This window comes from Schistocerca cancellata, chromosome 4, assembly GCF_023864275.1.
Source record: "Schistocerca cancellata isolate TAMUIC-IGC-003103 chromosome 4, iqSchCanc2.1, whole genome shotgun sequence".
Lineage (NCBI taxonomy): Eukaryota > Metazoa > Arthropoda > Insecta > Orthoptera > Acrididae > Schistocerca > Schistocerca cancellata.
The window spans coordinates 45,105,877-45,130,944 of NC_064629.1; the positions used below are offsets into that span (position 1 = coordinate 45,105,877).

General features: G+C 40.3%; 1 protein-coding gene across 1 annotated transcript in view; it reads left to right on the forward strand.

Annotated features, from left to right (window-relative positions):
* Positions 1-25,068, forward strand: part of LOC126183218 (histidine ammonia-lyase-like) — a 262,464-nt gene that overhangs the window by 131,229 nt on the left and 106,167 nt on the right. The window contains 2 exon segments of the mRNA XM_049925000.1: positions 11,572-11,644; positions 22,189-22,255. Of these exon segments, the coding sequence (XP_049780957.1) occupies positions 11,572-11,644; positions 22,189-22,255 (140 nt within the window).

Here is a 25,068-nt window from a genome sequence, read left to right on the forward strand (position 1 = left end):
ACTGTGCATCAGATCAGGACTCAAACTTGGGATCTTTGCCTTTCACAATCGAGTGCTCTTCTGGCTGGTCTATCCAAGCCCTCACAGCTTTACATCTGCCAATACCTCATGTCCTACCTCCCAAACTTCACAGAAGGTCTCCTGAAGGTAAGAGATGAGATACTGGCAATAGTGAAGCTGTGGAAGTGGTTCATGAATCATGTGTGACTACCTCAGTCAGTAGAGCACTTGCCTGTGAAAGTCAGAGGTCCCAGTTTCCAGTCCAGGTAAGGCAAGCAGTTTTAATCTGCCACAAAGTTTCAAATTAGCCTACACTCTGCTACAAAGTGGAAATTCATGTAGAACTGTAATTATCTGTGCTGAATGGGTGGGAAATCTGATGTTGGTACCACATGGATAGCCAAATGTCCAGTGGAATGTCTTCCAACAACTTCAGCAGTGTATTTGTTAATGACTGTAGATACTTTGACTATATTTGGTCCCATCAAAAAACATGGACCAAGGAAGCAATTTTGAACAGCCAATGCATCTACACCTTCATACATACTCTGCAAATCACTATGAAGAGCATGGCAGAGGGTATTAATATTGGTTCTGACAATTTTTAAAGAGGTTTATGTAGGACAATTTGCCTCTATCTTAATATGTCTGCCAATTGAGGTTTCTCATTGTTTACATGATATTCACTCATGAGTGAAATAACCTGTGACTATTCATGCTTCCCTTCTTTTTATGCATACAGTATCCCTTATTAGTCCAATTTGTTATGGTTCCCACACACTTGGGCAATATTCAAAGATGGGATGCACAAGTTATTGGTGGACTGTCTGTATTTTCCCAATGTCCTATCAATGAATGGAAGTCTGGCATTTGCCTCAGCTATGAGTGAGCCTATGTGATCGTTCCATTTCCTGTCCTACAAATTGTTATACCCTGGCATTTTTAGGAGTTCACTAATTCAAATTGTGAATCATTGATATTGTTGTCATAGGATACTACTTTTTTCATTTTAGTTAGCAGATGCCAATTTATGAGAAGAAATAAAGTGACTGGGTGGCTTCCATTTGTTTGCAATAGCCTCCAGTGACTTGTAAATCTAAATGAACTTTAGCTGATCTCCAAAAGTATCCAACTCATTTCAGATCTGTAAACATTTTAAATTGGGACATATTTTAGGAACCAAGAGAATTCCAACAGAAGACAAAAACTGTGCTTGAAAATAGAGCACAATTCATATTTTGTTTCTACCACAGTCTCCATGAACTTAACTAATCTGCCTGGAAATCAGTGCACTGAGACTGGTATAGCAGTGTTCAAACATATTTCATTGAGGAAACTGACAAGGAAAGAAGTTAGTGTTCAGAAGCCTGTGGACAATGAGGTTATTCAAAATAAAAAAGGAAAGAAACATATCATGAATTCTGCATAAGGTGCCTACACATTACAATAATTTAAAGGTATGTGACAGGTTCTCTACTTGTGACGTCAACTACACTCGTGCTTATAAATTAAGGATAATTGTAGAATGTGGTGCCACACAATGTGGCACTACACAACACTGGCACTAATAGCATAGGCACATAGGGAACACACACGACACAGATCTTAAAGTCCACGGTATTGGTGATAAGTTGAGAAAACCATCCTGAAACACATGTGCTACAAAACGCCATTGTTTCCTGCGCATGACCCCAACATCAATATGGGATATGATCACCATGCACATGTACAAAGGCCGCACAACAGGTTGACACACTCTGGATCAGGTGGTTGAGCAGCTGCTGGGGTATAGCCTCCCATTCTTGCAGCAGGGCCTGTCAGAGCTCCTGAAGTGTCTTAGGGGTTTGAAGATGTGCAGTGATATGTCAACCGAGAGCATCCCAGATGTGCTCGATGGGGTTTAGGTTTGGAGAACAGGCATGCCACTCCATTCACCTGATATCTTCTGTTTCCAGGTACTCCTCCATGATGGCAGCTCGGAGGGGCTGTGCGTTATCATCCATCAGGAGGAAGGTGGGACCCACTGCAACCCTGAAAAGGCAGACATACTGGTGCATAATGATGTCCCGATACGCCTGACCTGTTTCAGTTCCTCTGTCAAAGACATGCAGGGGTGTACGAGCACCAATCATAATCCCACCCCATACCATCAAACCGTGACCTCCATACAGGTTCCTTTCAAGACATTAAGGGGTTTGTATCTGGTTCCTGGTTCACGCCAGATGAAAACCCGGTGAGAATCACTATTCAGACCATACCTGGACTCGTCCGTGAACATAACCTGGGACCACTGTTCCAATGACCATGTACTGTGTTCTTGACACCAGGCTTTAGGGCTCTCCTGTGACCAGGGGTCAGTGGAATGCACCTTGCAGGTCTCCAGGTGAATAAACCATGTCTGTTCAGTCGTCTGTAGACTGTGTGTCTGGAGACAACTGTTCCAGTGGCTGTGGTAATGTCCCGAGCAAGGCTACCTGCAGTACTCCATGGCCGTCTGAGGTCACTGATGGTGAGATATCGATCTTCTTGTGGTGTTGTACACTGTGGACATCCCGTACTGTAGTGCTTGAACACATTTCCTGTCTGCTGGAATTGTTGCCATAATCTAGAGATCACACTTTGTGGCACACAGAGAGCCCATGCTACGACCTGCTGTGTTCGATGAGCCTCCAGTCGCCCTAGTATTCTACCCTTCATAACGTCATCAATATGTGTTCTCTAAGCCATTTTCAACACACAGTCACGTCTGAAAATATCTGTACACTTACTTGCTGCACCATACTCTGACATGCACCAACACACTTCTGCGTATGTGCCACCGTGCGACGACCACAGGTCAAATGCCCCGCATGGTCATACCCTGAGGTGATTTAAACCCACAAACCACCCACCAGACCATTGTTTCACCATGTACCAACATTATCATTAATTTATGAGCATGAGTGTATCTCAATTCATGGGACTGCATAGTTGAGGAGACATGCATTGATAACTGACTGCTTCTACACTCTTTTATGATAATCATCAGATGTTCCAGTCATTCCAGTTGCTCTCTTGACCACCTTCTTCATGCACCATAGTGTTTGAAGTTTCATGTTGTTGTTCATAATGGCCACCTATATGCAAAACTGATCATAGACTGTCAGTCTATGTGATTGCCGTAAGCTTAGTGACAACAGTGCATCCTAATTTAAGTTATACAATATAGCACTGAAGATGGTCACTCAGTGACAGAAAATCGATTTTGCGATAGTAAAAAATATACGACCAATGCTGTCTCTTTTTTCAAGTATAATAGAAGTTGAATTTTAAAATGGCATCTACATCTACATGTATTATCTGCAAGCCACTATATGATGCACAGCAGAGGGTACCTAGCACCAGTACTAGTCATTTCATTTCCTGTTCCACTCATAAATGAAATAAGGAAAAAATTACTATCTACATGCCTCTGTATGAGCCCTAATTTCTCTTATCTTGTCTGTATGGTCCTTATGCAAAATATACATTGGTGGCAGTAGAATCAGTCTGCAGTCAGCCACAAATATTGTTTCTCTAAGTTTTTTCAACACTGTTTTGTGAAAAGAATGTTGTCTTCCATCCAGGCATTCCCATTTGAGTTCATAAAGCATCTCTGTAATACTCATGTGTTGACTGAACTTCCTGGTACCAAATCTAGCAGCACACTTCTGTATTGCTTTGACATCTTTCTTTAATTTGACATAGTGGGGATTCCAAAAGCTCAAGAAATACTCAAGATCACACAAGAGTTCTATACATGGTCCCTTTTATAGATGAACTACATTTTTCCAGAACTATCCAAATAAACCAAAGTCAGCCATTCCCTTTCTTTACTCCCAACCTTATGTGCGCATTCCATCACATATCTTTTTGCAACAATATGCCTAGATATTTAAGTGATATGACTGTATCAAGCAGCACATCTCTAACATTGTATTCAGACACTATAGGAATATTTTTCCCACTAATCTGCACAAACCTACATTTTGCTACATTTATACAAGCTGCTAGTCATCACATAAACTAGAAATTCTGTCACAGTCATCCTGTATCCACCTACAGTCACTCAGTGGCAACACTTTCCAGTACACTACAGTATTGTAAGCAAACAGTTGCATATTGCAGTTCATCCTATCTGTCAAATATCTGTCACATATCTGGAAATCTATTCCATATGCTCAAACCTTTATTAAGTCTGCAGTGGGGCACTGTGTCAAATGCTTTCCAGAAATCTAGGACTATGGTATCTGCCTGTTGCCCGTTATCCATGTTTTGCAGGATACTGTGCAAGAAAATGGGGCAAGCTGTGTTTCACATGAGCAATGCTTTCTAAACATATGCTGATTTGTGTGCAGAACCTTTTTTTCCCAAAAGAAATTGCTGTATTGTGGGCCTATACCTAATCTGCCAGCAACACACATTACAGCCAGGCTATGTGGGCAGGCATCTTCCTTGCAGGTGACATACAACATCAGCCACTTCCAACATGGCCACCAGACAGCAACCCAAGTGCCATCAGAGGTCACTGGCCCCCATGGACCTCTTTCCTTAAATGGAGCATGTGACTGCAACTAGGACCTGCTGTACCGTGAGCCCAGGCTGTATTTAGGCCAGCTTACAAGTCCTGAAAACTCAATTAATTCCAAATGGGCTTCCTGGACCAGGTGTGGAATACAGTTGCATTTCATCAATTCAAACCCACTTGGAGCCATTGGTGTGCCACTGCAGCAGTAGACAGGCAATAAACAGAAAAGGGAAGCCCAAATCACTTAGTGGCTTTTCCATTTAATTTTGGTGCTACTGGTGCATGTGCAGAGGTGGAATGTGGATAGTGGAAATTGTCAGAGGCAGAAAACATAAATTTTTTGTTGTAGATAGAGACACAAATGTCAGCGGCAATTTGGAACCTTTTAGATCAGAAACAATTGAGCCTACTGAACTGCAGATTCGACAGGGTGGGAGACAGCGATGTGAAGTCATTACGTTTAGCAGTATTAAGTTTTCAGTTTGAGGCAGTTCAGTTTAAGCAAGGTATGGAAGTAGTGCCTTGTTTAACTGAAGATTGTAGTACAATTCTGGGGTAAGACTCTCTATAGAACATCATACCAAAATTGACCTTTGGTAATGCACGGTGGAACTTCAAGGGACAACATTCCAGTTGAGGGACACTGTCACCAGTGATGCATTATCACAAGTTTCATTTGTCTTAAGGGGAAAACTGAGGCCCCTGCTATGTTTCCAGAGAATAAAGTAAAATAACTACAGACCATCTCAAAAAACCAGTTAAACTATGAACAAAAACATTAAGACTCGACTTAAATGATATTGTGCTGGGAGGCACCATAAAATTGCTTTGTATGAATGTAGAACCAGAGTTGCCTGTTGATATGTTGTGTATAATAGAGCCACTGGAGGAGAATGATGTACTGGACAGGTCACATTGCTTTGTGAGAAGAAGCATTGTATGCATACAAGAGAGAGATGGCAGGCAAGTGGTACCAATAAAATGGGAAAATTTTGGCATCAATGAGGTAAAGCTAATAAAGGGTCTTTTAATTGGAAATTTAGACATCCTAAAGGAGGATGATTGGAACAAGTCAAATATGAAAAATGGTCAGGTGCAGGCCACTGCTAAAACTACAATATGTAAGTAGATAGAGCATCTGAAAGGAACAGGAAGGATGGTGATGGAAAAATTGCTATTAGAGTTCAAGGATTTATTTTATTCTCAGGGTCCATTTTTGCTGAAACCCATAGTGCAGCATCAAATTCCAACAGGGAATGAAGCACCAGTATATTAGAAATCATATTGTGTACCTCAACATTTACAGCCAGTTATGGATGATTTTATAAACCGACAGCTAACAGATGGAATAAAAGAGGAGAGCATCAGTCCATGAGGAACTGCCATCACAGTTGTGCCTAAGAAGTCAGCAGATGGTTCCAAAAATATAGAATCTGCTGTGATTACCAACACCTTAATAGTAAAATGGTAACAGACATGTACCTAATACCGAATATCATGGGGACCATCAATTACTTGGAACTTCTCTACCATAGACTGGAGGAGTGGGTACCATCAGTTGGAGGAGGTTCCAGAGGACTGATCAAAGACAGCATTCTTGGTCCCCTGGGGTCGTTATCAATACTGGAGAGTGCCATCTGGATTATACAATGCACCAGAAACATTTCAGCAATTGTTGGACTGGGTACTAAAGATGTTGAAATCTTGGCAATGCTCGTTGTACTTTGGTGACAGAACTGTGTTATTGAGGGATATATGAGCTATACAATGGTTAAGAGGGGTTTTTAAGTGCACATCTTACACTGAGCATGAGAAGTGTCTTTTTTCCTTGGATTAAGTTGGTTACTTGGGAGCATATAATTAGTAAAGAAGGGATAAGGATGGACTCCGATGTTGGTACAAGCAATATGGAATTTTCCAGTTCCCAAGACAAGTAACGAGCTACAACATTTTTGGAGCTGGCCAACTACTGTATGGAATCTGTACAGGAATTCATAGATGTTGCATGCCTGCTTACACAACTGCTGAAAAAAGGTGTGAAATTCGAGTGAACAAAGGAGTGTCAAGAGGTTAAAAAAAGCCTTGACATCAATCCCAGTATTGATTTTCCAAGACTATCAGAAGAAGTTTGTGCTGTTTGTATGACATTTTCAACCAGGCGTTTGAGTGTTTTAATACAGGTGGTATGTGGTTAAGAGTATCCTGTAGCTCGCACTTCACAAAAACTGAATAAGTTGGAAAGGAACCATTTCACAACAGAAAAAAAACCTGCACAGTTTAATATATGGAATTACCTATTTTTTATGTTATTTGTATAGAAAGAAATTCAAGGTGGTAACTGGTCATGCAGCTCTAAATTGGTTATTCGGGGTAAAAGAACTTTCTAGTGGGCTCACAAGGTAGGTGATGATACTGTCCAAATTTGATTACAAAGTCGTACATAAGCTAGGCACAAAGGTAACAGTAGTGCAAGCCCTGGGTTATGTACTTGCAAAATGGCAGACAGTGCAAGCTGTTGATACCAACTGTATGCTGTACATGACACAGCCACAGTTCAGAATGTGTGACAGCACGTGACGAAAGTTAACTAGGTTGGGGCCACACATGGTAGTACTGGCAAAGCTCAAGGAAGAAGTATTAAAGGAAACACATGATCACATGATGCTGACCATGGAGATCATAGGGCATTGAACTTGAAGGTAGGAGAGTGGTACTTGTCAAAAACAAGGAAGGAACATGTGGACCAATATGTGAAAAATTCTGTTCAGGGTGCATAACAAGCGGACATGAACCACAAGCAAGTATCGTTGCAAATTCCACCAGTGGCAACTAAACCTTTTGAAATGATGGGAATGGATATCCTAGGACCATTTAACAAGCAGCTGTTGTTACTGTGAACCAAAATCTAAGGATTACACTGACTCAAGTGGATTTTTTGGACACAAGGGTAAGAGTCACAAGGCTGTTAGGCTGTTACAATTGTTAACCAACAGCATCTGGGATGTGTGAGTGGTAGTGGTCAGTTTGTAAGAAGTCATCTGAAATGTAGTGTATGGATAGCAAAGTCCATCATTGTTAGCACTAGAGAAGTAACTTACTGGCTTAGAGAAGGTATAAGAGGAATTACCACTATACCATCATTTCGCAACAGTGGAAGTTAGGATAGACCGGGCACGTCTATCTGTGATGATTCGTTTCCTGATTGCTAATGGCTACACACTGTCTTGGTGTTTTACCATTCGACCCTCCCATTAAAGTGGGAAGTCTTAGAAAAATTAATACAGGTAAGAACAGGGGAAACATTGCTAATACCAGAGGATGGGGTAGCCATGCAGTAATGACAGCAGAGAAGCTCCAAAATTGTCAGAGGGAAAGAATTATAATACGTTAGACCCGAGTATTCCAGACTGGTATGGACAAATGCAAGATTCAATTTTTCTTAGGCAAAAAAATGAGCAGTGTTGCCCACATGACAGCAGTCTGATATGATCCACTCTCTTATCCACCTCATAACAGCCCAAGAGGGGCATATTTCTGCAAAATGGATGCTACGCCATGTGCAGCAGTACTGGGAAAAACGTCACACGGTTCTGATCTTTAGTGTCTCAATATCCAGCAACACAGTAGCTCTGACTCTGTTCTGTACAGCCTTAGGCAGAGAGCCACCCATCCATGTGATCCCCTGGTGGTGCAGATACCACACACTGGGCCACCAGTTGTACATTAAGAACAAAGAGTGATAGTAGAGAGTAGAAACTTTTTGTGTGGATGAACACCACAATTTAGGTACCAGTAAAAAATACATGTTCCAGAAAGTAAGATGCAACAAAACACTAGTGAACGTGGCACAGGGCCCCTGAGCAACTTTTCTTACGTGTTAAATAATACACGGAGAGCTGCCATCGTGGTATGACTAGTGAAAGGCAATACTAGCAGTTGTATATTGTATTATATGATTTTATGAGGAACAAAGTGGCTGTTAATTAGTGAGAATGGGAGGTTTCACATGTCAATTGTAAGTGTTGATTTCAGGAGAGTTATTAAGTGTAGATGAATGATGAGCCAGAGGGCTAAAAGCATAAGATATATTCACTACCAATGAATTTTGTAGCTCAAGCTGTGTAGAACTTGGAGAGAAAAGTGTAAATATTATATATTGTTGTCCATGTATGCTGAGTTTTGTTGCAGATCAGTCCAGGGCCTTACTGTTGGGCATTACAGCCATTCCCATTGAAGAAGCTATAAGCAGCTGTTGAGCAGCCTGTAAATTGCAGCAACAGGGCTATTTATGTATTGCAAGTCAAGTGAGCCTGAGCACCACAATCCTGTTGACACAGTGGAGAGACTTGCAGGACAGGTCAAGCTGTGTCTACACTGTTGAGCGATGGATCTGTTACTCCATATGTGGTTGGAAGCAGTATATTGGCACAACAAATGAACTTCCAACCATTATAAATAAACATCAATTCTAGCAGAGGTATTCGCAGTCCAGCAGCATGTTCTATGACGAGAGGATTACATCGTGCACCAGAATGATATGGGTCAGCAAGCAGCCTCCGTGAGTCTGGGCCTCTGCTACTGCTAGGCCATATTCTAGCACTGGGTCCTCCTCCCTGGCTGGTGCCTTTCTACTGATGTGGAACCTCCAGGCTCACTTCAGTGTCAGCCACACTCCTGCACTGGGGGCAATAGATCATTACTAGGGTGGGGCAGCCACTGCCCTACCACACTGGGAGGGATGAAGGGGTGACCTAGCATCATGTGCCTTCACTCATAGGGGCAAATTCTACTCCCATAGGCTGGAATCTCCTAAAAGATTTCCAGCAGGCTTGCACACCACTGGCTGCATCTGCCAGCAATCACACTATACACTAAGTGATCAAAAGTATTTGGACACCTCCAAAATCAAAATTTTTCATATTAGGTGCACTGTTCTGCCACCTACTGCCAGGTACTCCATATCAGTGATCTCAGTAGTCATTAGACATCGTGAGGGAGCAGAATGGGGTGCCACGTGGAACTCGTGGACTTCGAACTTGGTGAGGTGATTGGGTGTCACTTGTGTCATACATCTGTATGCAAGATTTCCACACTTCTAAACATCCCTAGGTCCACTGTTTCTGATGTGACAGTGAAGTGGAAACGTGAAGAGACACATGCAGCACAAAAGCAAACAGGCTGACCGCATCTGTTGACTGACAGAGATTGCCAACAGTTGAAGAGGATCATAGTATGCTATAGGCAGACGTCTATCCAGACCGTCACACAGGAATTCCAAACTGCATCAGGATCCACTATAAGTACTATGACAGTTAGGTGGGAGGTGAGAAAACTTGGATTTCATAGTCGAGTGGCTGCTCATAAGCCACACATCATGCCGGCAAATGCCAAATGATGCCTTGCTCAGTGTAAGGAGTGTAAACATTGGACAATTGAACAGTGGAAAAACATTGTGTGCAGTGATGAATCACGGTACACAATCTGGAAATCCGATGGAAGGGCGTGGGTATGACAAATGCCCAGTGAACATCATCTGCCAGCGAGTGTAGTGCCAACAGTAAAATTTGGAGGCGGTGGTGTTACGGTGTGGTCATGTTTTTCGTGGAGGGGCTTGCGCCCCTTGTTATTTTGTCCAGCAATATTGCAGCACAGGCCTACATTGATGTTTTAAGCACCTTCTTGTTTCCCACTGTTGAAGAGCAATTCAGGGTTGGTGATTGCATTTTTCAACACGATTGAGCACCTGTTCATAATTCATGGCCTGTGTCGGAGGGGTTACATGACAATAACATCCCTGTAATGGACTGGCCTGCACAGAGTCCTGACCTAAATCCCTTAGAACATCTTTGGGATCCTTTGGAACACTGACTTCCTGCCAGGTCTCACCCACCGACATTGATACCTCTCCTCAGTGCAGCACTCTGTTAAGAATGGGCTACCATTCCGCAAGAAACCTTCCAGTACCTGATTGAACATATGCCTGTGAGTGTGGAAGCTGTCACAAAAGCTAAGGGTGGGCCAACACCATGTTGAATTCCAGCATTACCAATGGAGGGCGCCACGAACTTGTAAGTCATTTTCAGCCAGGTGTCTGGATACTTTAGATCGCATAGTGTACCTAACTGGGCCATGCACTACTGAGTGGGTTTCTGAGTGTCAGCATTCCTGGGAACAGATTTCATGGTCAGCTTCTTGGCCAACAGCATACCACAAATCAACCACATCATGCACTAAAGCGGTATAGCCTCTGTGCCACAGTGCTGCAAGCGTAGCATCACAAATCTAGATACATTGTTTAACTTCATAATACTGGTTTCCTGAGCTAACAACAGCCTGCTGAAAATCGTACCTGGCACTTCACCCCAGGCCACTTCAATTGTAGCTTACACAATTCCTGACAATGGACATTAAATTCTGTCCTTCCTTCCTTGATATACCACTGCTTATAGTAGAATCATACTAATCATATATTCTTTTATGTTCACAGTGAGTAAAATTAATGCTCACTTTGTTCTGCTATTATAAAATTATTATCATTTAAATTTCTTGTGTGGAAAAAATATTGAGCTTTGACCCAGGTAATTCCTGTAATTTCAATGGTATCTTGTTTTGCATGAAGTACAGTTCATCCTGTTTCATGCAGCCAAAAAGCATATTTTATATATGTAGGCCTATTTTCTCCATCACCATTCAAAATCCTGCTCACACCTAGACATTTAAATATCTCATCAATAAGAAAGAAATGAACTGGATTTGAGAAAATTTTAGGTGTGTAACAATTAAATTTTGGCCACATAGAAATCTGCAATATATTTGTCATTTCTCAGTGAAAACGTCTTTCTGGTTTTGTAATTGGTTATCTATGAGAAAATCAGTGAGCATTTTGCAAGGGCTGTCATTTTCATTCAATCATCATCTTCAGTTACCCACAGTTCTGTTTCTGTGTGTGTATTTTATCAACTGCCACCAATAAGCTCAAGCAATATTAAATGTTTCTGATAATTTTGCACTTCCTCTCATTTCAGCTCACACATGAATCAGAAAATAATGTTACAAGGGCAAGGGAACTTATTGACAAGATTTTAGGAGAAAAGAAAGGTAAGTATTTGTGTAAATTAGAAATAACCATTCTGGATTAGCACATTAAGTGCAACTTGTGACTCGTAGAAGTGGTCAGCTATGGAATAATGAAATATGGAAACAAAAATCAAGCATGGAAGCCATGTATTACATTCAGAACAAATAAAGCTCCTGTGCCTGAAGACATTTATTTATTTATTTATTTTCTGTTCATATAACAAAAAGCTTTCGGACATTGCCAGGAAAATTTAGCTTACATTACACATATACAGTAAAATATTTACATTATGAATATAATAGAGGGAAACATTCCACATGGGAAAAATATATCTAAAACCAAAAACGAAAGCGTTGGTACATTGATAGAGACAATAAAAAACACACAAACACACACACAAATTTCAAGCTTTTGCAACCCAAGATTGCTTCATCAGGAAAGAGGGGAGGAGAGGGAAAGACGAAAGGATGTGGGTTTTAAGTGAGAGGGTAAGGAGTCATTCCAATCCCAGGAGCGGAAAGACTTACCTTAGGGGGAAAAAGGACAGGTATAAACTCGCACACACACACACACACACATATCCATCTGCACATATACAGTCTGTATATGTGCAGATGGATATGTGTGTGTGAGAGAGTGTATACCTGTCCTTTTTCCCCCTAATGTAAGTCTTTCCGCTCTCGGGATTGGAATGACTCCTTACCCTCTCCCTTAAAACCCACATCCTTTCGTCTTTCCTTCTCCTTCCCTCTTTCCTGAGTTGCGAAAGCTTGAAATTTGTGTGTGTGTTTGTGTGTTTTTTGTTGTCTCTGTCAATGTACCAATGCTTTTGTTTGGTAAGTTACAGCATCTTTGTTTTTAAAAATGTTTACATTCTTTCATATCATCATATGGATCAGGCACATGTCTGTACACACTATTTTTCAAAAGAGTACTACAAGTAGATTCCTCTATAGTCTAACACAATTTAGCTTATATTTATAATAGTACAGTACACATAATACAGTGTATAATTACATTCTTTCATACCACTGATAGATCGGAGACAATGTCTATATACACTGTTTTCCAAGATGGCACTACAACTTAAAGTCCTCTATAGAGTAACAACACTTCTCTATTAATAATTACTTCAGTCTACTCTTTAGCATATTTAGATTTGCTTTCTTGAGTTCACAGGGTAGTGCATTGTAGAAAATTGCTCCCATTCTACGTGGGCTGTGGTCCATTGCCTTTTTATTGGTCACAATTGTATGAAAATTTGTCCTTCCCCGTGTATCATAGTTGTGTACATTACTGTTTGTCATATTAAATTCGGGATTTTGTTTCACAAACATGACTGTCTACAGTATGTACATGGAGTACACCGTAAGAATTTTATATTTTCTAAAGATGTCTCTACAAGGCTCTCTCTTCTTTACCTTGGCTACCATTCTTACTGCCTTTTTTGTAATCTAAAAAGTCTATCTATATGAACTGTTGATGCCCCACTTCATATCTCAATAGCATACTTAAGGTGTGGATTAATCAACCCAAAATGTATTTGCCTTAAAGTATCATGGTCAAAGAAGGCTGAGACCCATTTCAGCAGATACACATTTATACTGATTTTCTTGCAAATATTATCTACATGTTCTTTCCATGATAAGTGTTCATCAACAATGATGCCCAAAAATTTATGTGAATTTGCATATGCAAGACCCAATGGGGATGTGAATACAGTATCAGTTATGGCAGCATTATAACTGAGGCTGAACTTCATTATTACCGTTTTGTCTTTATTTACAACAAGCTTGTTTGCTGTAAGGTATGCGGACAGAGTATTGAAACTGATCTCGATACTGTTAACTGCAGACTGCATATCACTGCCTCAGCTGATGAAGGATATGTCATCGGCATAGCTTACAACCATGCAATTTTGGGGTTCAAGTAAGTTATTTAGATATACAAGGAACAGAAAAGGCCCTAGTATGCTTCCTTGAGGCACGCCACATTGAAGTGTCCTGAAGGTTGATTTGGTTGTTAAGAGCTTCTTATAATTTTTATAAGTTAGCTTTACAGACTATTTCCTGTCTTTCAAATATGAGTTAAGTAGTTTCAAGGCTAGTCCTCTCAACCTGTACTCTACTAGCTAACACAGAAGAATGGTATGATTCACAGCATCAAAGGCTTTACTCATATCTAGGAAAGTGCCTATTACCTTGTCAATTTTGTCCAGCTTATTTAATATTTCATGTATAAAAGATGCTACTGCTGTTGTAGTAGATTTCCCTTATCTACATCCATGTTGTAGGTTGTTTAACAGATTGTGTTTGGTGAAGTATGATTCAACTTGATTTAGTATTACTCTCTCTAACAATCTGCCTAGTTCTGAGGTTAACGATATTGGCCTGTAGTTTTTAATGTCAGTTTTTAATCCCTTTTTATGCAATGGAATAATTTCAGTAATTTTCAAAAGGTCAGGGAATACACCATTACTGAGGGAGGTATTTATCAAGTTAGTCTGGGGTTTCACTACGGTAATTCATCCCTGCATTCCTTTACCAGTTTAGGTGAAATGTCATCCCAGCCACAAGACATTTTTGGTTGAAGTGCTGATATGATTGCTAGGATGTCCCTCTCAGTAATGAATGGCGTGGATATAAAAGGACTGGCTAAATATTCCAAGATTAGAGTTTTGTGGCTTGACATGAACTTCATTTGTACCAACTGTACTGAACTTTTGTATAAATTTCTCACACACTTCTTTTGCGTCATTTATTTCTTCATCATTTTCTTTTAATGTTATGTTGCTGTGTTCACAGGAATTCTGTTTCACACTTCCTTTATGCATTATTTTCCAGGCAGTTTTACTGATACAGCTAGAGTTCGTTATTTCAGAGGTATATTCCTGTGCTTTTAGGTTAGTGAAGGACTCTCTGTATGTTTTCCTGAGCAGTTTATATTTTGTTGAGAAATATTGTAGTTTAGTATCTCTAAAAAGTATATAGCAATCTTTCATTTTCTCCTTCAGTTCAATAATTTCAGAAGGGAGATTCCGGGCTTTATGGTTTAGAGCTTTATTTATTTTTTTAACTAAAGTACAGGTTTCATTTAAGTGTTACTAAATAACTTATAGAAATATTCCCATTTTTCATTCACTTCAGTTGCATTGTACACTGGTTCCCATTTTTCATTCCCTAGTGCCATCTTAAGTTTAGAATAATTAAATTTTCTTTTATATATAACTGTACCACTTTCAGTTACATCTGTGTTCCCTACATCAATTTCCATAGTAAGAGCTCTGTGATCACAAATGTAGTTTTCTAAGGTGTTTACATTTACTTTCTCTTTTCCTACATTTGTGAGAACATGGTCAATACATGTCTTTGTATTTGCAGTGACTCTTGTAGGTTCTGAGTTCATTTGTTTAAAGTTATAACACTGTAATACATCCATATAGTGCAAATAATTAACACTATTATTTAATGAGTCTATGTTGATGTCTACAACAAGCAACAAGTGTTTTTTATACACTGCTGTCCCCTCCAGCAGGCCCTCTAGGCAATTTAGAAACTCTTCTGTGTTACTTCCAGGTGACCTGTACAGTGCTGCTATAATAAGGTTTGTTTCCATACTTTAGGTTTACTGCTGCAACCTCAAATACCATTTCAGTACTCAGATCATCTATCTACATCTACATCCATACTCCACAAGCCACCTGATGGCGTGTAGCAGAGGGTACCTTGAGTATCTCTATCGGTTCTCCCTTCTATTCCAGTCTCGTATTGTTCGTGGAAAGAAGGATAGTCAGTATGCCTCTGTGTGGGCTCTAATCTCTCTGATTTTATCCTCATGGTCTCTTCGCGAGATATACGTAGGAGGGAGCAATATACTGCTTGACTCCTCGGTGAAGGTACATTCTCGGAACTTCAAAAAAGCCTGTACCGAGTTACTGAGCATCTCTCCTGCAGAGTCTTCCACTGGAGTTTATCTATCATCTCTGTAATGCTTTTGTGATTACTAAATGATCCTGTAATGAAGCGCGCTCCTCTCCATTGGATCTTCACTATCTCTTCTATCAACCCTCTCTGGTACGGATCCCACACTGGTGAGCAGTATTCAAGCAGTGGATGAACAAGTGTACTGTAACTAACTTCCTTTGTTTTCGGATTGCATTTCCTTAGGATTCTTCCAATGAATCTCAGTCTGGCATCTGCTTTACCGACGATCAACTTTATATGACCATTCCATTTCAAATCACTCCTAATGCATACTCCCAGATAATTTATGGAATTAACTGCTTCCAGTTGCTGACCTGCTATATTGTAGCTAAATGATAAGGGATCTTTCTTTCTATGTATCCGCAGCACATTATAGTTGTCTACATTGAGAGTCAATTGCCATTCCCTGCACCATGCGTCAGTTCGCTGCAGATCCTCCTGCATTTCAGTACAATTTACCATTGTTATAACCTCTCGATATACCACAGCGTCATCCACAAAAAGCCTCAGTAAAATTCCGATGTTATCCACCAGGTCATTTATGTATATTGTGAATATCAATGGTCCTACGACACTCCCCTGTGGCACACCTGAAATCACTCTTACTTCGGAAGACTTCTCTCCATTGAGAATGATATGCTGCATTCTGTTATCTAGGAACTCTTCAATCCAATTACACAATTGGTATGATAGTCCATATGCTCTTACATTGTTCATTAAATGACTGTGGGGAACTGTATCGAATGCCTTGCAAAAGTCAAGAAACATGGCATCTACCTGGGAACCCGTGTCTATGGCCCTCTGAGTCTCGTGGACGAATAGCGCGAGCTGGTTTTCACATGATCATCTTTTTCGAAACCCATGCTGATTCCTACAGACCAGATTTCTAGTCTCCAGAAAAGTCATTATACTCTAACATAATATGTGTTCCAAAATTCTACAACTGATTGACATTAGAGATATAGGTCTATAGTTCTGCACATCTGTTCGACGTCCCTTCTTGAAAATGGGAATGACCTGTGCCCTTTTCCAATCCTTTGGAACCCTACGCTCTTCTAGAGACCTACGGTACACCGCTTCAAGAAGGGGGGTGGGGGGGGGGGGGGCGAGTTCCTTCGCGTACTCTGTGTAGAATCGAACTGGTATCCCATCAGGTCCAGCGGCCTTTGCTCTTTTGATTGATCTTAATTGTTTCTCTATTCCTCTGTCATCTACACTCCTGGAAATTGAAATAAGAACACCGTGAATTCATTGTCCCAGGAAGGGGAAACTTTATTGACACATTCCTGGGGTCAGATACATCACATGATCACACTGACAGAACCACAGGCACATAGACACAGGCAACAGAGCATGCACAATGTCGGCACTAGTACAGTGTATATCCACCTTTCGCAGCAATGCAGGCTGCTATTCTCCCATGGCGACGATCGTAGAGATGCTGGATGTAGTCCTGTGGAACGGCTTGCCATGCCATTTCCACCTGGCGCCTCAGTTGGACCAGCGTTCGTGCTGGACGTGCAGACCGCGTGAGACGACGCTTCATCCAGTCCCAAACATGCTCAATGGGGAACAGATCCGGAGATCTTGCTGGCCAGGGTAGTTGACTTACACCTTCTAGAGCACATTGGGTGGCACGGGATACATGCGGACGTGCATTGTCCTGTTGGAACAGCAAGTTCCCTTGCCGGTCTAGGAATGGTAGAACGATGGGTTCGATGACGGTTTGGATGTACCGTGCACTATTCAGTGTCCCCTCGACGATCACCAGTGGTGTACGGCCAGTGTAGGAGATCGCTCCCCACACCATGATGCCGGGTGTTGGCCCTGTGTGCCTCGGTCGTATGCAGTCCTGATTGTGGCGCTCACCTGCACGGCGCCAAACACGCATACGACCATCATTGGCACCAAGGCAGAAGCGACTCTCATCGCTGAAGACGACACGTCTCCATTCGTCCCTCCATTCACGCCTGTCGCGACACCACTGGAGGCGGGCTGCACGATGTTGGGGCGTGAGCGGAAGACGGCCTAACGGTGTGCGGGACCGTAGCCCAGCTTCATGGAGACGGTTGCGAATGGTCCTCGCCGATACCCCAGGAGCAACGGTGTCCCTAATTTGCTGGGAAGTGGCGGTGCGGTCCCCTACGGCACTGCGTAGGATCCTACGGTCTTGGCGTGCATCCGTGCGTCGCTGCGGTCCGGTCCCAGGTCGACGGGCACGTGCACCTTCCGCCGACCACTGGCGACAACATCGATGTACTGTGGAGACCTCACGCCCCACGTGTTGAGCAATTCGGCGGTACGTCCACCCGGCCTCCCGCATGCCCACTATACGGCCTCGCTCAAAGTCCGTCAACTGCACATACGGTTCACGTCCACGCTGTCGCGGCATGCTACCAGTGTTAAAGACTGCGATGGAGCTCCGTATTCCACGGCAAACTGGCTGACACTGACGGCGGCGGTGCACAAATGCTGCGCAGCTAGCGCCATTCGACGGCCAACACCGCGGTTCCTGGTGTGTCCGCTGTGCCGTGCGTGTGATCATTGCTTGTACAGCCCTCTCGCAGTGTCCGGAGCAAGTATGGTGGGTCTGACACACCGGTGTCAATGTGTTATTTTTTCCATTTCCAGGAGTGTATTTCAATATCTACCATTTTGTCATCTGTGCGACAATCTAGAGAAGGAACTACAGTGCAGTCTTCCTCTGTGAAACAGCTTTGGAAAAAGACATTTAGTATTTCAGCCTTTAGTCTGTCATCCTCTGTTTCAGTACCATTTTGGTCATAGAGTGTCTGGACATTTTGTTTTGATCCACCTACCACTTTGACATAAGACCAAAATTTCTTAGAATTTTCTGCCAAGTCAGTACATAGAATTTTACTTTCGAATTCACTGAACGCCTCTCACATAGCCCTCCTCACACTACATTTCGCTTTGCGTAATTTTTGTTTGTCTGCAAGGCTTTGGCTATATTTATGTTTGCTGTGAAGTTCCCTTTGCTTCCACAGCAGTTTTCTAACTAGGTTGTTGTACCACAGTGGCTCTTTTCCATCTCTTACAATCTTGCTTAGCACATACTCATCTAATGCGTATTGTACGATGGTTCTGAACTTTGTCCACTGATCGTCAAGACCATCTGTACTTGAGACAAAACTTTGGTGTTGAACCGTCAAGTACTCTCAAATATGCTTTTTTGTCACTTTTGCTAAACAGAAAAATCTTCCTACCTTTTTTAATATTTCTGTTTATGGCTGGAACCATCAATGCAGTAACTGCTTTGTGATCACTGATTCCCTGTTCTGCATTAACTGTTCCAAATAGTTCAGGTCTGTTTGTCACCAGAAGGTCTAATATGTTTTCGCCACAAGTCGGTTCTCTGTTTAACTGCTCAAGGTAGTTTTCAGATAAAGCACTTAAAAAAATTTCACTGGATTATTTGTCCCTGCCACCCATTATGAACATTTGAATCTCCCAGTCTATATCCGGCAAATTAAAATCTCCACCCAGAACTATAACATGGTGGGGAAATCTACTCAAAATATTTTCCAAATTTTCCTTCAGGTGCTCTGCCACAACAGCTGCTGAGCCAGGGAGCCTATAGAGAATCCAATCACCATGTTTGAGCCTGCTGTAACCGTGACATTCACCCAAATTATTTCACACTTTGGATCTCCGTCAATTTCCTTCAATACTATAGCACTTTTTATTGCTATAAACACGCCTCCCCCTTCACTGTCCAGTCTGTCTCTGCAGTATACATTCCAATCTGAGTTTAGAATTTCATTACTGTTTACATCTGGTTTCAGCCAACTTTCTGTCCCTAGTACTATGTGGGCATTTTGACCGTTTATTAATGAGAGCAGTTCTGGGACCTTTCTATAGATGCTCCTGCAGTTTACTATTACCACAGTAATATTGTTATTCCCTGTTACGTTTTGCCTACTACTACCTTGCCACCTCTCAGGAGGCATCTTGTCTGGCCTAGGGAGGGAATTCTCTAACTTAAAAAACCCACATGTGCACTCCACATGTACTCCGCTGCCCTTGTAGACGCTTCCTGCGTGTAGTGCACGCCTGACCTATTCAGGGGGACCCTACATTTCTGCACCTGATTTTACATCATTTCTACTATAAATGACTACCCCACCACTTTTGTGTGTCTTTCTGCAGTACAAGTTTATAAGTTTGTAATTTTTTAGCCTGTAACCATATGCTTCCTCTTCCTCGCATCTCAATTCCTTGCTAGGAAGAGGTGTGGCTTAGTTTCTTTTAAGTAAACACTCAGCTGCTCTGTTTTATTAGTTACATACTGGACATTCTGATATGCAAGAGTTAATTTACTATGCTTTCCTCTAAAAAAACATCATTGTTTACTTTGTGACTGAGAATTCTGTTTAATTCATATTTTTCTTTGATAATTTCCCATATTTTGTCACACAAGAATTTTTTGCCTTAAAATTTTGGTGCATACCATGTCTGGTATGTAGGCTTCTGTTCAGTTTGCCTATATCTAATATTTTACATTTGGCAAAATGAGCACACATTTGTTTCATTTTAATGTTTGTTTTTTGAATCAACTTATTTACACATGAATTGTACATGAGATATTACCCGTGAGGAAGTGTTGTAATAATGGTGTGTCATGATTTAGTTGCTTCTAGGAAGTTTTCCAGGCTTGCTAGGCAATTTCATTCTTTATTTCTTGCGATGTCATTGGCACCAACTACACATGCTACATATTCGTTCTCTTCTTTCTTGTTTCCCTGCAGGTCAACATCAGTAACAGATTTTGTACTTGCACCTGGTTTCCCTATTCCTATTGCTTGGATATCTTTGTAATTGTCCTCTAAAACACTCACCAAATTTCTGCCGTGGCTGTCTGTTAATAAGAGAACATTGTACCTTTTTTTCGATGGTAATAAGCAGTTATTAGAGAAGCAACACAACAAAAAACATACTAAATTTCGTCCATTTGTAAGCAAAGAGTTCCACTGAAATTCAAAGAAGAGCCATGGATAAAAATATTTCAAAAGGGGGGAACAGTGAAGTAAAGTATAATAGAAACTATATGAATAAAATAAAATTAAAATAGTTGAATGGAGCAGATAATATTCTCTTCTACACATATTATTGAATCTCTGAATCTCCAGGTGGTGAGACATAAAATAACTAATCAGGAAATACCTAAAGGTTTGAATAAGATGAATTACAGAGAAGAAATGGAGATGGATACTGGTAATTGAAAGAGTGTTAACAAGTGGAACAGAATAAAAATGATGAACATGGAAGGGGAAAGGAAAGAAGAAAGAGAATAAAATGTAAAATTGTATGTTGTGGCCCTAAGAGGTTAAACTATGGCATTGCCAACACATATCTGAATCTTGTTTGGCATTTTTTAAATATCTTTTTTTTCAGGGATTTGGACACGCTGAATTTGTAAATATTGTTCAGTTTCACTTCAACCTTTTTTTCACCTAAAACTGAAGTAACCTTATTGGAATCAATATCAGTCCAACAAACTGTTTTATTTTCAAAATGAGAGCCATGTTACTAGATAAATTACGTTTATGGATCACAGAAATGTGATATGGTAAGTCTGGAATTATGTTGGAGAAAGGAGAGCTAAGATACTTGTCATATCATGGTGCAAGCACAAATCATGTGCAGGTTACTCACCTTGAGAGTGGCAATAAAAAATCACATGGAGAGAGGGAGACACATTTGGCCATTTGCACTAATGCTTTTAAAAACTTTATAAGATTCATGGCACTGAGACCATTCTCTGGGGGAAATCACTACATAATCATTTGTCTTCAAATCAGATCATTGAGAAGTGGATTGTGCACAATAATGGGCCAGTGGTAGGCAGAACTATTTCATTCTGATTCAGAATTCTTGTGACACTTTTTTTTAGCCTTTCTGAACTGATTATGAACAGTAATATTTATCCTTAACAGTTAAATAATAGTGACAAAAATTTTCTTGTACAGTCCAATAAATTTAATGACTTGCTTGGAAGAACAACAGTTTATTTTGGAAACACTTGATTTCCAATATGCCCAAAACTTCTTTGTTTCTCAGTCTTCTGTATTCTTTCTGAAGATAAGAGGATAATTATGTACTTTATGATTCATTTTTTATTTCTTTCGAATACATGAATCACTTTACCTGTTTCCTTGCAAGCTGCTAAATTACATAAGACTGACCTCATTATCATGCATGTGCTAAGCTCTGTTTGGATGTATGTAGTAGTTAGTACATATACATACACTGTAAGGAAACAATATGATATGCTACATTTCAACTGAAAATTGTTTAGTATATCTTGATGAAGAAAATAGAAATGTTGTAAATTTTGTGATGAATATATGATGAAATTAAGCATAACTGTAGTAACTCCCTGGGTTTGTGAAAGTTTTTCTAAGGATTTCTACAAGAAATAACTTCATAAATATTCACAATTAGTTTTAAAATTAATAATATGATGGTGAATAGATATGAGAAGTCCATATTTCTTACTTAATACAATTATTTTATCTTTAAAAATAACTATATCTGTGGTGCAAATGTTTCTGCTTCAGTGGTGTACGGAATAACAACAGGTTTTGGAAAGTTTGCGAGGACCGTAATTGATGCTGACAAATTAGAGTAAGTAAACAGAATTTATATCAAAATGTAATTTATATTTTTCATTTCAAAGATCATAATTTAATTTAGTGTGCTTTTTAACGTAATTTTTTCAACTGAGTAAACCAAGGATCCCTGGAAAGTAGGTACATTTATTTCCCCAGCCTATACCTATTCCACATTTTTCCTGTGATAGTGATGGTATAAACAATGTATATAGGAATGAGACCATTACTGTTGCTTCAAGTTCCTCAAAGTTTGAAAGAAAAGGAAAGCCTGCTACCTGAATTACCTTAGCTGACTCTTTACATTTTTGCACCACTAGCAGTGAGTCGGTTCACATCTGCCCAATGAAGTGGCTGTTACTTTTACTATACTGCTGTATTTGTAACTGGCTTGATCTCACTGTACAGTAAGTTCCTCTCATATTTAATGTGAGTACATCAGTATGTTCTGTTTTCAATGGCTGCTTATATTGTTATTTCTTTGAACTCTCTGAAAAAATACACATTTATGAACTATTCTAGAAATGTAGCTGCCTTAACCCAAAAAGTAAGTAGTGCTTATCTTCCTCCTTCTTGGTTGTGTCAAAGCAAAATACAATATGTATAAATGTCTCTAATGGAAGTAATTTTCATTTTTTGTGCACTTTGATATCTTATAATTTATATGCTGTGCAATTGTTTGCTGTTGCCAGATACAACTCTATTTGAAACATAATGTGTTGTCTCAAAAAAAGTAATCTCCTGGCAGTCATTTCACTGGTAATATTTGTCTAAGAGCTGCACTCTCAAAAGATGTGTTTGTAACATAAAATATAAAAATTTATTTGGTCTATAATGGTATCAGTGGATACTTATTATCTACTTGTATGAGTAAGTACATATATTAATTGACTGACTGGAAGTGTGACTACATCTAATATGTCTTTTATTTTGCTCATAGTGAAGCTGAATTATACTGCACATGACAGTACTATCAGATCCTTTTCATAACATGGTGCTGAGACAAGGGGGCCCATACAATAGTTAGTAATGGATGGGGGAGGGGGAGGGGGCAGAGCTAGGGCTATGAGTGTTTTCACTAAACACAGACTTTTGAAATTGCTTCACCAAAGAAAACAAAGAAAATATTCCAGAATTTGGACCAAGAACAGCTGCCAGCGTAAGTAACTTAGAAGATCTTCTTGAAGTAGTGAAGCAACTTAAATCACTTCATAAAAGTGAGTCTTCTGGTCCAGATTGTATACCAATTAGGTTCCTTCCGGAGTATGCTGATGCAATAGGTACATATTTAACAATCATATTGAGCATCTTCGGTCAGAATTTAAGGGTATTGTCCACCATGTGCTTGAGAAGTACGTGTCTAGCAAAAATATAGGGAAGGGAAAGGATCCACCTTGGTACAACAAACATATTAAGAAGTTGCTGAGAAATCCGAGAATTTTGTACAGTTGTTTTAAATGTACTCACTGCCCCGCTGACAAACAGAAATTATGCGAAATGGAAGCAGCTGTCAGAAGGACAATGAGAGATTCTCTTAACGAATTTGAAGGCAATATTTTATCTGCAGAATCTAAAATAAAAAAAAAAAAAAAAAAAAAGTTGTTGTACACAAAATCTATGAATGCTACAAATAATTCAATACCTTCTCTTGCTGACAGTATGGGTAATATAACTGATGATGATAAACAGAAGGCCAAAATTCTAAACCTAGCTTTCAAAAACTTGTTTACGGTAGAGGACTGCAGCACCATTCCCCCTTTCAATTATTGAACAAACAAAAGGATGGCTGACATAGTGTTTACTGTATCTGGGATTGTAAAATGGTTAAGATCCTTAGACGCCAGGAAGGCATCTCGCCCAGACGGTATCCCCGTAAGATTATGTGTTGACTATGCTACAAATATAGCACCCTTTTTATCCATCATCTATCAGAGATCACTGGAACAGCAGAAAGTTTCACAGGACTGGAAGAAGGCCCAGGTCATAGCAATCTACAAAAAGGGTAGAAAATCCGATGCACCTAATTACTGGCCAATTTCACTGACATCGATTTGTTGTAGAATCATGGAACATATTTTGTGTTCAGACATAATGACCTTTCTAGACTCTGAGAAGCTCATCTACAGAAACCAGCATGGTTTTAGGAAACAGCAGTCATGCAAGACACAGCTGGCCCTCTTTGTGCACGATATACAACAGGGTCTAGATACCGGCTCCCATGTTTATGCCATATTTCTCGACTTTTGAAAGGTGTTCGACTCAGTTCTGCACTGTCGCTTGCTACAAAAAGTGCACGCTTTCGGTCTACCTGATGACATATGCAGCTGGATAGAAAGTTTTCTAACAGACAGGAAGCAGTATGTCGTCCTGAATGGGGTAACTTCAACAGAAACAAGAGTCACTTCAGGTGTGCCCCAGGGCAGCGTAATAGGTCCTCTGCTTTTAACAATTTACATAAACAATCTGTTTGATGGTATTGATAGCGGCCTTAGACTGTTTTGCCAATGATGCTGTAGTCTACAGGAAAGTAGTATCACACAAAAGTTGTGAACAAATCAATGAGGATTTGCAGAAAATAAATGTGTGGTGTAATGACTGGCAGTTATCTCTCAGTATTAGTAAGTGTAATCAACTGCGTATAACAAGGTGCAAATCCCCATTAATGTATGAGTACAAAATAAATGATCAGTCTTTGGAAGCGGTAACATCAATCAAGTATCTGGGTGTGACTATTTGAAATGATCTCAAATGGAATGATCAGATTACACAAATAATGGGTAAGGTGAACTCTAGATTGTGGTTTATTGGTAGAATCCTGAAGCGATGCAG